Below are 14123 nucleotides of genomic sequence, written 5' to 3'. Positions count from 1 at the left end.
ACTGAGAGTGAAAGGGAAAGATGGGGTAATGAGCAAGCCCTCTCTACCACTGAAGCGTTCATGATGAATCTTATAAGCTGAATCAGAAAGGATCAACACTGAGAACAGTCTTTAAAAGCTTGATTCTTTTTGTCTATCAGTATGCACTTGACAAAAGAAGGTTCCAATTGTCCCAGCCTAGCGGTTGTGTGATATTGGTGCCTCTCTTCTCTTCTGATCTGTCACCATGTTCCACAGTTTCTTTTGTTGAAATGCTTTATGAATTCATCTTTCCCATGTACTATTAGGGCTCCTTTGTTTGCAAGCAATAAGAACTGGCTCTGACTACTGTAATCAGAAAGAAATTTATTAGAGGAAAGCATGATAGCTCTCAAAAAGGAGGCACAAAGGCAACTCCAGGGACCTGTGGCACGAAGAAATAGAGGGTCTCAACAGGGCTTTGCTGTTAGAGAGAACAGGTACCAACAGTTACACTTCCTTCTATCTCCCTTCTAAAGTTTTGTATCTCAGGGAAAGAGTGTCTGCTTGACCTCGCTGTGAATGTTCTCCCTGGTAGGGGAGTGTGGGACATCTTGACTAATAAGATGGTATCTGATGGAGAAGTCATTCCCTAAGTAACAGCAGGAGGCTATTACCAGTGAAAGTGGGAATGGGTGCAGGGTAGCCAAACTGATGACTGTCCACCACATTCTTCTAGACTATACTCTTATTTCCTCAGGCCTAACACTTCAGATTAATATAACTTATGGCATATCCTTTAGTTAATGCATGAATCTGTGCTAGACTATCTTGAGCAGAGGACATACAGAATCTGCAAGAATATTATCAGGCCTGGGGCGTGCACTGCCTTATAAAGAAGCCTGTTATTCAGGTTTCAGCAATTTTCCTTTTGTTGAGCTAAAATCATTCATTCCATTCCTCAAAATATTGAATGCCTAGAAGGTTTCAACCAGCCTGCTGGTGCTGATGTAGCCCTCACAGACCTGGTAGTCTAACTTCTACATAACTTCTGCTCACCAATCCTAATTCTTCACACCCACTCCAGTGCTACATTTCAGAATTCTGAAGAGTAACTCAACTAGAGTGGTGAAATCTAGAAGCACATAAACAAACAATAGTCACTTAGAAACTATAATGGAAGAAGTTTCCATTCAATGTAGTACCTCAAAATATAAAATAGCTTACAAAGCACTTAATAAGAAATTTGTAGTTCTAATGTGAAGATAGTGATAAAAATTTACTAAGGGCCATAAAAGATAACTTAAATAAATTGAGAGATATATTCCTGGGTGGAAAGGTTTAACACTGTAAAAACACCTCTTCTCAAATTAATCTAAAAATTAATGTAACCATAATCATAATCCCAAAATTATGTTTTGCTTGAGACCTAACAGAATTATTTTTAAAGTCCATCTGGAATAATAAATATGTACATATTGCAAAGAAGCTCAGAACATGGGGAAGGGGGTAAGGGATTGAAATGAGCCATGAAGTTGAAATGATAAAAATGGTAAAGACCAAAAGCTCAGTAGAACAATCAAAAACTGAGAACACACATACACATATATGTATCTCCACACATGAAATTCATGTTAGAAATTGAGAGGTTAAGGTTGAAGGGTTTTAGGACAGATGAATAGCCATCTAAGGAAAAATCACATCCCTAAAGTATCCTGCAGCTCATATAAAAACAAAGTCCAGTTGGATTTTATTATAAAAATAAAACCAGACAACTATTAAAAGGAAGAATACATTACCATTAATAAACATTTGGGCTTTCTAAATGTAAGTTAATAAAATCTTAGGCTTTGTAAAGAGGGTATACAATTAACCACAGAAAAATTGAAAACTTCTACAGTAACTTTTTACCTTACCTAATACTCTAAAACATCTTTAAAATTTATTTAAAGTGTAAAACCACAAACTGGAGAATATTTATAGCCTATATGATAATCAAAAGATTAATATTCTTCTTAATAGAAAAGAGATCCTAAAACTTAATGTGACAAAGATAAACATCTCAGTTGGGAAAAAAAAGGACAAAGAACATGAATAGGTAGTTCACCAAAGGAGAAATCAAACTTATCAATGATATGTAATCCAACTGCTTTCCTCAGGAAAATATAATAAATTTACATCATAATAAAATGGAACTTGATTATTGAGTTAGCAGGAATGAATACCATTTAGGGTGGCAGAGATGGGAGTGAATAAGCTCTCACATTGTTGATGAAAAACAAAAGGACAAATTTTTCAGAGGATAATTTGGATGAATTTTTCAAGACATTAAAATTTTAGCCTTCTTATTAACCCAGCAGTGGTATGTTTAGGCAGTTATATAAATAGAAATCCAAACATCAATCTGTAAGGGTTACCATTGCAATTGTATTAATAATATTGAAAACTATAAACAAAGGGTTGGTATAATAAATTATGGAAGTTGATATGATATGGTAGGTAGCCATTAAAAACAACAATATAGAAGAACATTTGATGTTACAAAAAACACTCATTATAAATTGTTAAGTGGAGAAAACCTACTTACTTAAAAATAAACAATGCATGCATGCATATATTTAATCAAGTATATGTACATGCATAAAATTAGATGGACCTAGACCACTATTAACAGTAGTTGTTAATAGGCAGTAACAACACATGTAATTCTAATTTTATTTCCTTCTATGAACTTGCATTTTCTACAATGTATAAGGTGGAACAAAAGCAGATTTACAGTTGTGCCTTTGGAAATATGATACAATAATTAATAAACAATAAGACAAGAATAAACCCTGTGTTTCATGGACTCACAACTGTAAATCTACTTTTGTCCCACTCTGTATGTGCTCTACTTTGGCCATAAGAGAAAAGTTTTTAAAAATGTTTTAAAAAGCAGATATAGTCTACTAAAAGCAAAAGAAATCCTTTCTAAAATGAAATCTTAAGTGAAACCCAATTTGTGGAACCACTACAGGGATGAAGTTGGGCACTCAGAGCACTGTGCACTTGGTAGACACCATTGAGCAGCCACTTTGAAATGACAGGGCCCGGGGATTCTGTTGAGAAACCATTGCTGGTAAACCCTATTCCTATACATGATGTGCTGTTAGTGAGCCCGTCAAGGCCCCATGATCACTGGTCACCACTCAGCTACTCATAAACTCTGATAGCTCATTCCATGTAGGTCACTGTAGTCCTTGTCATATATTCACTCGTTAAGCATTTTAGAAAAGAGTTTTTTTAAGATTTTGGCTTTGTATGATATTCGTTTACTTGTGGATTAGAAGTAGAAGAATTTTTATCATTACCTCAAGTACCCTTAGAGAACTTAATTTGATACCACACCTTCAGATTTTATTGAAGGCTGGTATGGAAATGACTACATGAGGAATAGATTTCCATCTTCCCTGAAACTATTATTAAATATGCTGTCCATTGGGGTGTTGAAAGGCCATTATATAACGAAGCATGTAATAAATTCCCCCCAAATTTTAGTACCAAAAATAGTTTGCCCATTTTTATAAATGAATATGATATCCTTTCATAATGATGCATTTTTCCTGTATAACTCGTCATGTTTTCCTTTTGGCTTTGGCTGCCAGAAAGCTCAGAGTTATATTTATGGACAAACCACAACGATAAACAGCTGCCTAATTTAGCAGGAAAACTGTATCCCAAAGCATTTGAGTGTTTATTCTGAACTAAATGGTCCCATGATATACATGTTACAAGATATTGTAAATCCAGTTTGGAAATAAGGTAGGATTAAACAGTTAATAAAGAAACACACACACAATTTGGACTAAGCAGGCTTGGTCTCTAGTTGTAGAAAATACTCACACTTAGACTGGTTTGTATCCAAGGCCTATTAGGCATGTTCTTTAGTCTGAAGCACTGCTCTGCACTGAGTGTGCCCCTGGGTGCAGCCATGGACATTTGGGTCTTTCTGCTACTTAGGACCATACCTGCACCCATCCGTCCCTTCACACTAATTTCTAAGAGATCGTCTCTATGGCATTCTTAAGGATAACATGTTAGAAAGTGTGGTCAAAGAGCAAGGTGCAGATATACTAGGAGGAACCCAAAAAGCCTGAAATTATCTTCTGGAGGGCAGTCCCCTTGTAGTACAGACTTCCCCCACTAGGTGAATGTCCTGGGAACCCATCTGCATCAGTGCGCCAGCTGGCTTTGTTGTGAGAGTCTGCATTCAGCTTCAGTGAATTTTTTAAAGACTATTTCAATGCATTTGTTCATTTCATGATGAGTGATTTATTGGGTTGGCCAAAAGAGTTTGTTTAGTACTGCTCTGCACAATGGCTCTAGTAGTGCTTGGATGTCTTTAACTTCATTTGAAATAATTTTGTTATATTGTATTGTCATATCAGCATGCATTAAAAAACTTATCAAAATTGGTGAATTTTTAAAAGATTTTATTTATTGATTTTTAGACAGAGGGAAAGGGAGGGAGAAAGAGAGGGAGAGAAACATCAGTGTATGGTTGCCTCTTGCATGCCCCTAACTGAGGACCTGGCCCACAACCCAGGCATGTGCCCTGACTGGGAATTAAACCAGTGACCCTTTGGTTCATGGGCCAGTACTCAGTCCACTGAGCTACACCCACCAGGGCAAAATTGGTGAATTTTTGTGTAGCCATTTTAATATTGAAGATGGAAGAAGATATGCAACATTTTTCATGTATTTTGCTTTATTATTTTAAGAAAGGTAAAATTGCAACTGAAACACAAAGAGAAAAAGATTTGTGCAGTATATGGAGAAGGTGCTATGACTGATCGAACATGTCAAAAATGGTTTGCAAAGTCTCTTGGTACTATTTGGCAAAATAGTTCTTTGCTGTGGGCCTGTCTTACGCATTGGGAGGTGTTTAACGGCATGCCTGGCCTCTACCCATTAGAAGCCAGTAGCAGGAGAGATGGCCACTGACATGCTCAAAGTGTCCAAATCAATCAAGTTATTGGTGAGGATGAAAAACGTGTCTTTTATTTTACAGAAAAAAACTAAACAGACTTTTCGGCCACACAATATGAGCCTCCTGCCCCCCAAACTGACTGTCTGGCAGTGTCTGATCAAAAAACCGGCATGACCCCATGCTGACCCTCCCTATTCACCAGGTCTCACCCCAAGAGACTTTTTATTGTTTCCTCAAATGACGGAAAGTCCTCAAAGGGAAATGTTTTGCCCTTGTAGAAAAGAGTTGAAACAAAAACATAGTTGAGCACTTTTAGTGCTCTAAAAGGCATCAAAATTGATGAGTTCAAAACTGTTTTGAGGAGTGGAAAAAAAGTCTCAATAGGTGTAGTGCATCAAATGGAGAGTATTTGGAAGGTGACTAAAGGTTAAATATGTAGGAATAAATACACAATTTTTCATTAATAAATTCCATTTTGGGGGTCCCCCCTCGAACATGGACCATTACCTTTAAAGTAATTAATAGAACAAAATCTTGCTGAAATGGACCAGGAAATAGACCATTGTTCATACACAAAAACAAACCATTCCTGTGTGTGTGTGTGTGTGTGTGTGTGTGTGTTTATTACAAAGTACAGCAGTAGACTAAAAAATAAGTAAGTTAAGATACTTCTTTATCTTCCAGATAGATCAAATATGTACTCTTATTTTTAATATTACTAACAGCATTTTACAACATGGTAAGTGACAGAATGTGCAGAAAAAGGAACTGATGAATATGCATTTTTCACCTCCATTACTTCATTGAAGGGACACCAGCGGTCTTCTCTGGGGAAGGCTTAAGCTCTTCAGCAGCCTCCCTGTTTACTAGTAAGGCACTAACGTAACAGAGGTGGCGTTGGAATGTTTTGGATACAAGGGCCCGGCAGGGTGGACTCTGGTAATGTAGTCCTGATTATAGGAACACAAGCTTATGACTGGCAGGGTGGCTTTCTGTATCAGGGATAGACACCCTTAAAGCCTGAGAAAGTAGGTTGGTCCCTGCGGCTCTGCAGTAACTTGGGTCACCTGCCCAGAGCACCAGGATAGGTATCATTACAAAAAAGATTTGCCAAGGAGTTCCTGTCCAAAGGATAGCCCACAACAGCCTAGGAGCAAGAATGCCAGGCAGGCTCCTGGGGCCCAAATATCTTCCTATTCTTAGGGGCCTGCCTCATATTTCACAGGCGAAATTTCATTCAAGGTAGTGATGCTTGGTGCCCAGAAGCGCAGCCTCTGGAATTAAATCTCCAAATTTTATATCCCAGCTCTAGCACTTACTGTTGGCTGAGTATACTAGGTACAGTCCCTAACTTTGAATCTTTCTGTAAATTAATGAGAACATTCATAAAAGGCAGTTAGCCAGCACCTGTAGCATAGTTCACTTTCAGTATAAGTCAACTTTTATTATTTTAGGTTTAAAGTACCGCCTATTAAAATGCAAATTACCCTGGAGAGGTACACTGTTACCAGGTAACACTTTAAGAGGGCTTTTCACCACCTGAATGTCAGTTAAAATGTGGCCAGTATCAAGGACCTGGGACTGGAACCCAGGAGAAGCAGGAAACCAGGGGAAGGAGACACAGCTTTGACATTCTGCCAGGAGCCACAGTGATTCTTCTACATGGAAAAGCACCCAAGCGTTGTGGCAACCCAAGTGCAAACCCTCCCTGCTGCAGAAAGCCAATCGAATTGTTGAATCCAGATCGCAGGATCCACAGCCCTGGGGGCCCCCGAAGAGTGCCGCTTTCTCTATCAACCGTTCCATCTCAGAGGACTCTAATAGAGGGGCATTAAGCTGTAGAGCCTCCTCATTTGTTCTGTTTTCTGGCTGCCACAGAATGTGTGCCAAGACTGTGGAGACGTGCATACCCAGGGGAGGCTGCTTCTATGGGCACTTGCTGTTAACAGCTATTCGTGAAGGTACCCATCACCTTCGTCAATTAGTCATGTATAGATTGCAACATCCCCTCCTGAGCAGCAAGGAGAGAAGGAAGGGCATTTTGGAGACTTTCAGTTCAGCTGTTATGTACAAAATGGATGAATTATTCTTTTTTAATCCCCAGAGTACCCAGGAGGGGCTGATTCGAACACCCACCTACGCAGAATGAAGCACTGACCTGTTAGGCCGGCGGCCTCGGCAGACAGGAAGGCGCTCCAAGACAGCAGGAAAAACAGGCCTGTTTCCAGCAGAGGGAACTCACACAGTTTGGTAAATTTGGTCAAGTGATGAAGACAAGTTAAGGGAAACAACAGCTGCTTTTACATCTAAATCCCCTTCTTGGCTGAGAAACACTGATGTGGTTGTGATAGTTGGAGAGCAAGGGAACCGATTTTCAGGCCTGGCTGGATGGCTGCAATTCTCATCGGGATGACCGCAAAGGCCAGCGTGCGTTTCATGCTTCAGTGGGGGCTGGATACTCAGGGGAAAACACAAACCCGTGTTCGGGTATTTTGTAAAGTGTCTTACCTAGAGGATAAAATCAGCTAACTGTGGGTATAAAACCTCTTGAATTTGGCCTTGGGCCTCGGGATGTGTCCCTCAGGAGACTGTGGCAGACCCAGGAAAAAGCCCCAAGGTGTGGGTGAAGCACCAAGAAGGCCACTGCTTCCTGGGGGGATGCTAGTCTGTGACAGATCACCTTGAACACTCTTCTGTCCTGGGGAGGGAAAGAGGATCGGGAGAGGCATTAGATTTAGTGATAGGGAAGCTGTCCATGTCCCCTTGGTATAAGCAGGATGAGGAAAATGTGTATTATTTCTAGGGTCAAACAAGAAGCCCTTTTGCAGGCAATGCTTTTTTTTGGGGGGGGCCTGGATGACACTTAGTCAATAGCCTACAAATTGTAAATAGAGTGAAGGCACAGCTATCCAAGTCACAGAGAAGGGGTTATGGAGAGTGATTAGGGGTGATCAGTGGGAAAGGGTTACAAGCAATTGTGCCTGTGATTAGGCAAAAGCACTCTGACAAATAAGGAAATGAAATGTTGCATTTGTATGTCTCCAGAAAAAAATCTAAAGAAGAGTCCACATTAAGAAGTGTTTGGTAGCAGGGCAGGGAAGCAAAAACCATGATATTGGGGTCGAAGGTCCAGGTTCATGTCTTGGCTCTGCTAGTCACTGGCTGGCAGACTTCTGAGCAATACATTAACCTCTCTGAGTCTCATTTCTACCCTATATGAATGGTCAAAGAGAATAATTCCCGCTCACACCAGGGTGAAGAGTAAAATAAGATGAAACAAAAATGTTTTATAAAGTGTTGGAAAGCACAATGTGCCTCAGACTATGTCGTGGCTGAGACCGTGGCCTCTGGGTTCAGATTCACGGCATCAGCTTGAGCATGTCCTGTGGCCACTCCGTGCCTCGGCTTCCCTGAGTGAAGAAGGGAGGAATGACTCGACCTACCTCCTGGGTGTATAAACCAGTTCCTGTAGGTTAAGCACTTAGAAGAGTGTGCCTGGTATGCAACAAGGCATACACAAGTTTTTCTACTCATATAATTTAAATTAACTTGTTTCATTAAAAAAAACCCTTTCCTGGAAATAGATTCAGTAAGGATCTGGAAGTAATTCCTAAGTGGAGGGAAACACGGGCCGCCCTTTGATCCTTTTCTCACCCCCTCTTGTTGCTGGTGGAACTTGTTTCTGGTGGAGCTTTTCCTCTGATTCCCTCTTCTAGTTTATTGTCCAGAAGGCTTCGTCCAGTTTGAGGGACAGGGTATCAGGTGGACGTACAGCATTTTTTTTCTTATAACCTCTTCCAGAAAGCAGTTGTTTTCAGGTCAAGCCCAAAGCTTGTCCAGAGCCCAGGGACCTTTGCTTATCGTGGGCAAACTTTGGAGGTCAGCACAGTGGAGGGGACACCTGTGCACCTGCCTGCTACTCAGGCCGAGTCTGTGAGAGCCAAGGCCACCGGGTCCCGCATGACTGATCGTGCCACGGTGCCACCTCTTCTGTATCTCCACCTTTTTGTCCAGATCTGATCCAATTTCATGGCAGACTTTCAATCTCCAGGATTTCCCCCCTTTCCTTATCAACTCATTTACTTATCTGCCCACACATTCCCTTCACATCAGGCAGAGAAGAGCCTCAACTTCAGTTCTTCCACCTAGAGCAGGCTCTGGAGCCAAAGGCCTGGGTTTAAATGCTGACCCGGAAATGTCCAGCTGGCTGCAGACAGGTTATTTAACCTTTATGAGTCTGTTTCCTCAGCTGTACACTGGGGAAGATAACACTGTCTTCCTCTCAGGGTTATCATACAAACTGAGATAGTCCATGCACAATGGTGAGGACAATGGCTGGCACATGGTAGTATTTGCAACAAGCATTCGATGATATTATTATGTTAATTATTACTGATATATGACCCAGACTGAGCTACTTAAACTCTTTGACATCAGTTTCCCAATGTTAAAGTGAGGTTAATTATAACCTGTCTTACAGGGTTGATTCAAATGAGAAGATGTATATAAAGGTGCTGGCAAAAGCTGACATTTACTAAATGTTATCATCATTACTATTACTCTAAACCTGTGACCTCCATTATAATTCCACTTAATAATTAAGAGGCAGCTCTGGCTGGTGTGGCTCAATGTGCCAGCCTGAGAATCAAAGGGTTGCCAGTTGGATTCCCAGTCTGGGGCACACGTCTGGGTTGTAGGCCAGGTGCCCAGTAGGGGGCGTGTGAGAGGAAACCACACATTGATGTTTCTTTTCCTCTCTTTCTCCCTCCCTTTTCCTCTCTAAAAATAAATAAATAAAATCTTTAAAAAATAATAATAATTAAGAGGCAATAGGGAGTAGTGATCAGGAGCATAGTCTGTCTCTTGGTTTCACTCCCTGGTTTTGAATCTTGGCTCTACCTAATAGCTGTATGACCTCGAACAATAGTTTCCTCTTTCTAAACTTCAGTGTCCAATAAAAATACCATCTGCATGATCTGATTACTGTGAAAGTCAAATGAAGTGTTGTATGTAAAACAAATATAGGGGTCCTGACATATTGTAAATAGTTGGTAGATTATTAATCAGTATCTTTGTTAGAAATTGGCCTTACCTTTCTGACTGACTTTATTTCTGTCAGTGAAATTGACATTCTCCAGGGTTTTCAGGACAAAACTTAGGAGGGGACTTGGATTGTCTCCTCTTATTTATCTCTTATAACAAACCAATCACTAAGTTCTAGAAGTTATTTGAATATTTTTCCATCTTGATGTTTCCCCAGAGTTATCATCACAGTTCCCTGGATTCTAATCCTCCTCCTCTGATCATCCCACATGTTACTCATTTATGTTTTAAAAATAGGACTTTCATTGCGTCACTGTCCTGAGTAGGCTCTCCTTGGAGTAACACTCCCGGATGCTCCACAAGCTGACTCCATCCCACTGTTCCCTCTCGTTTTCCGTTGCTTAACAGCCCAAACCCTCTGGTCCCCCCAGGCACATGCGCCATGTGCCCCCTCAGTTTCATCCCCACTCCTTTTGAATCACCTACCATGTAGCCTTTGCCTATATTCTACCAGCTCAAGTCCAAGTCTAACCTTGCATGTAAATACTACTCTTTAAATTATTTCCCAGGATCATGAGATTGGCCATGAGATAGTTCAAGAGTCTATTGAACTATTCCAGACACAATGTCCTCAACCTCATTTCAATAATAAGTTGAAATAGTCCTAATAAATTGGCTGTGGCTTTGGCTCTCAGTTTTATCCAGCTATTATGTAGAGTTTATTGTTCCAAGCTTGTCACTAGTTGAAGGTAGGGTCCATGTTTTACTCATATTTCACAACATGATTTACTTGTATCTTAGAAACACTTAGTAGAACCTAACCTTTTAGTAGATGGCCATCCCCCACAGGAAAAGACCCCAACATATTTTTTCTTTGTCTGGGCCCAGAACCATCTCATACCTTTTATTCCTTACTCTTTTCTTCAAGGTCTTTAGTTATCCTTTGCTCTGCATCTTCTCTGTGGCCTTCATTTGACTCTCACACTTGTCATCAGCCTTCTGGATTTCCTTCTCAACTTTGACCTATCTTTGCATCCTTCTAAGCACTCAGAGTGAACGGCCCACCAGACCAGCATCATTCCCTGGCTCAAATCCTCTAAGAACTCTACCAATCCTCCTACCTTTCTGTTGCAAAAGAGGGAATGACATGATAAAACTGCCAGATCATCATTTCTGCAAACATCATTTCTTCCCTGCTTACTGTCTCTTTCCATAAAATAGCAATAGATACTTGTTTAAATCCACAGTGATCTTTGGTTTGGCCAACACTGAGCTAGTGATTGATGCAAGCATAAGAAAATAGTAGAGGAAATAGATACCTAGTTTACCATTTCCAGTCAATCCTGACTTGTTCTAGACCTTGAATCTTCAGTTATCTCTCTTGATCCTAATATAGCCAATCCTGGTGCCCACTGCCTACCTGTTTTCTGAGGTAGTAATTTTTAAAGACAGTTAGTATCCTGTGATTAGACAGTGTCAGTAGTGCTAAATCTGGCCTTGGATCAGACAACCGCCTGGGCCCCCCTGCTGCTGGTACCAACCTATAACTGAAAGGTGACTCAGATGGCCCCAGTGGCATTGCATTATCCTTGAACCAGACTAGCCACTTCCAGGGCTGGAAGTTGTCCATTTTCAGAAACATTCTGAATACATTGCTTTGAACAGTCCCCAGCTTCTTACACACAGACAAAGGATATCAGTGCTGTGACAACAGCATACGCAGACCCCATTGCAAACGAGCCTGCGAAGATCCCCAGGAAATTCCCCACGGACTGGAAGAACGCGGCAGCATCAAAGGCATTGGGATTCTCCTTGGGACTGTAGATGGATATAGAACTGCAAAGAGAAGAGAGTGAAGGTTAGTCTGTGATTTCCATCTTATTGCCCAAGTACCAGAAGTCTGAATTTAGCACCCACTTTTGAAAAGGGCACCTTCTCTTATCAGGTTAAGTGCCAGATCGAAGAGTTCAGGGGAAACGAAGGAGGACAGGTAGAGGTGGAAAAAGCAAAACACTTTCTCTTTCCTTGGCACCCACATATTGCTGCCAGTCAGTAGACATTTTTATATTGGAAGGGTCATAAAGAATATTGTTTCAGAGCAAACTAGGCATTAAAGCATGGTAGGTGTATAAGGAATCTGCTGAGAGATAGATAACTGTGAATTATTTAGTAGCCATATGTCTTCAGTGCTGTTATATATTCACAAATGTTCCTGATAAAAAGTGCACTTTTATGGCCTGTGCACAAATGGGTGATAAAATCACAGCGTGCACAAAATATTCTGCTGTGATATTGTTATAAACCACAAAGCACTCCTCCACTCCCGTGTAACCCTTCAGAAACAGCAGGCCAGGCGAGAGCCTCCCAGGATGAACCCCTGGGGAGAAACAAACCCCTCATTTTCCCACAGAAACTAATGGCAGCAGCTGCCTGAGGTCATCTTTTATACATCATTCTGGTGGCTGCCAGCATATTTATTTCTATAGAGAAAAATCAGTCCACCAATAGGGATTCTGTTCACTTAAATATTTTTAAGGATGTCATATATTTTCTTTTTACCAGAGCCTCAAACCCCAGAATGTGAATATCAAGGACAAGATGTGCCCTATTTTAGGAAATACAAACTCCATGTTATAGCATTAAAATGAGCAGATGTGTTAGAGCCACTAGTTTCGGGATCCTGGTGAAATAACATTGCGGGCTTTTTTTTCAGTTTTCGTATTAGTAAGAGGTCTTTAAAAGTAATGAGAAAAAAATCAAGAGTTTCTCAGTGGATGCTGGAAGGGACTTTGGAGCCGTGTAGAGAGAAGTGCACTGGACACGCTGACTTGAGATCAGATTGGATTGCACAGAGATGTAATCATGGCATGGATGATTGAAGCATGCTAACTCTCTGACCTTACTTTTTGTGTCTGGAGAGTAGTTAAGAGAATAGGGGGTGTGGATTCCAATTCTCCCAAAGGAAGGTGTATGGTATAAAAAAAAAGGTAGTTTTAAATGCTCCTAGTTTTCCCCTGGATGTTTTTAAACCCCTAAAGTAGAGCAGCTTTGATCATGTAATTGGATAAGGAAGATGAGTGTTGATCTCAAATGCAGCCCTGAGATGTATGCAGAAAACAGTTGCCTTTGAAGTGTTCTTCTTTTTGTAAAGAGTTTTGCTTTGCAGAAAAAAAGTAGCAAGAGTATGTTTGGGTCCTTTGTATCGGAGGGTCCTGGGAAAGAGTGCAGAACCCCCTGGCTATTAGCAACTTGGTGCCCAAGTTGCAAGGCTAGATGAGAATTAACATTCACCAGTTTATTTCTTCACTTCAGTGAAGAAACAACAGCAATGAGAAAATACTGTTTGCATTCTGCTTTTCAAACAAAGGTTTATGCCCAGCTACAGTTTCGTAAACAATTCTGTTAATTCCTGAGGCTGTTCCCTGAAGATCTGACCCATTGAACGTACCTCTTCACCCCCCCTCTCCACCTCCCGGAGGTATTTCCTCTGTCCCCGTGTTTCCCAAGCCACCCTGTCACATCTCACATCACTGAGCCATGTCCTGCACCTTTATTTACATAATGTTTTTCTTTAAATCACCTCCTTTTTATTCAAATGCAAAAACTTGTATTAAAGAACATTTATGAAATATAGGTTTGATATAGTAACTATATTTCTTTTAAATAGATATGAGATAATATAATTATTTAAAAAAAAAGTTTACCTGTGTGTCACCTAAAATTATCTGGGTACTACAGTTCGTTCAGAGTCTGCACTTTGGGAGACGTTCTCTTCCTGGGCGCTGATCCCCACCCAGCAGGGGACAGCCAAGCTTCATGCCTTTCCTGTGACACTGACTTAACTGAAGGGGAAAGCTTAAATCTTCCTGACCTACAGAGACCCATCCAGTGAATTTGCCAGCCCCAAATCTCCTCAAGACGAATGCACTCATACCTGTTACATGCCCGGTGGTGTATTACATGCAGGGGTACTGGGGTGGTAAAAACAAGTAGCTCTAGCCATGGTGCTGAGTGCGATTTTGTCAGAAATATGCAATTTTCAACGGTGCAGATGAGGAAAGGGACACTATTTTAGAACAGAGTAACTATTTTAGACTTTTGAGCAAGGGAGCAAGCCAACAGGCAGTGGTGGGGAGAAAGTATTCCAGGCTGT

At 40.8% G+C, this 14123-nt stretch overlaps 1 protein-coding gene across 1 annotated transcript in view; it reads right to left on the bottom strand.

Annotated features, from left to right (window-relative positions):
- SLC9A9 (solute carrier family 9 member A9) overlaps positions 1-14123 on the bottom strand; it is a 529357-nt gene that overhangs the window by 286592 nt on the left and 228642 nt on the right. The window contains exons 7-8 of the mRNA XM_037153405.2: positions 11668-11806; positions 7086-7191 (exon numbers count right to left, since the gene is read on the bottom strand). Coding sequence (XP_037009300.1) covers positions 7086-7191; positions 11668-11806 — 245 coding nt within the window. The remainder of the gene's footprint in view (positions 1-7085; positions 7192-11667; positions 11807-14123) is intronic.

The sequence above is a fragment of the Artibeus jamaicensis genome, unplaced genomic scaffold (assembly GCF_021234435.1).
Source record: "Artibeus jamaicensis isolate MK-2021 breed Jamaican fruit bat unplaced genomic scaffold, CSHL_Jam_final contig_466, whole genome shotgun sequence".
Lineage (NCBI taxonomy): Eukaryota > Metazoa > Chordata > Mammalia > Chiroptera > Phyllostomidae > Artibeus > Artibeus jamaicensis.
This window is presented reverse-complemented; position numbering and strand designations above follow the sequence as displayed.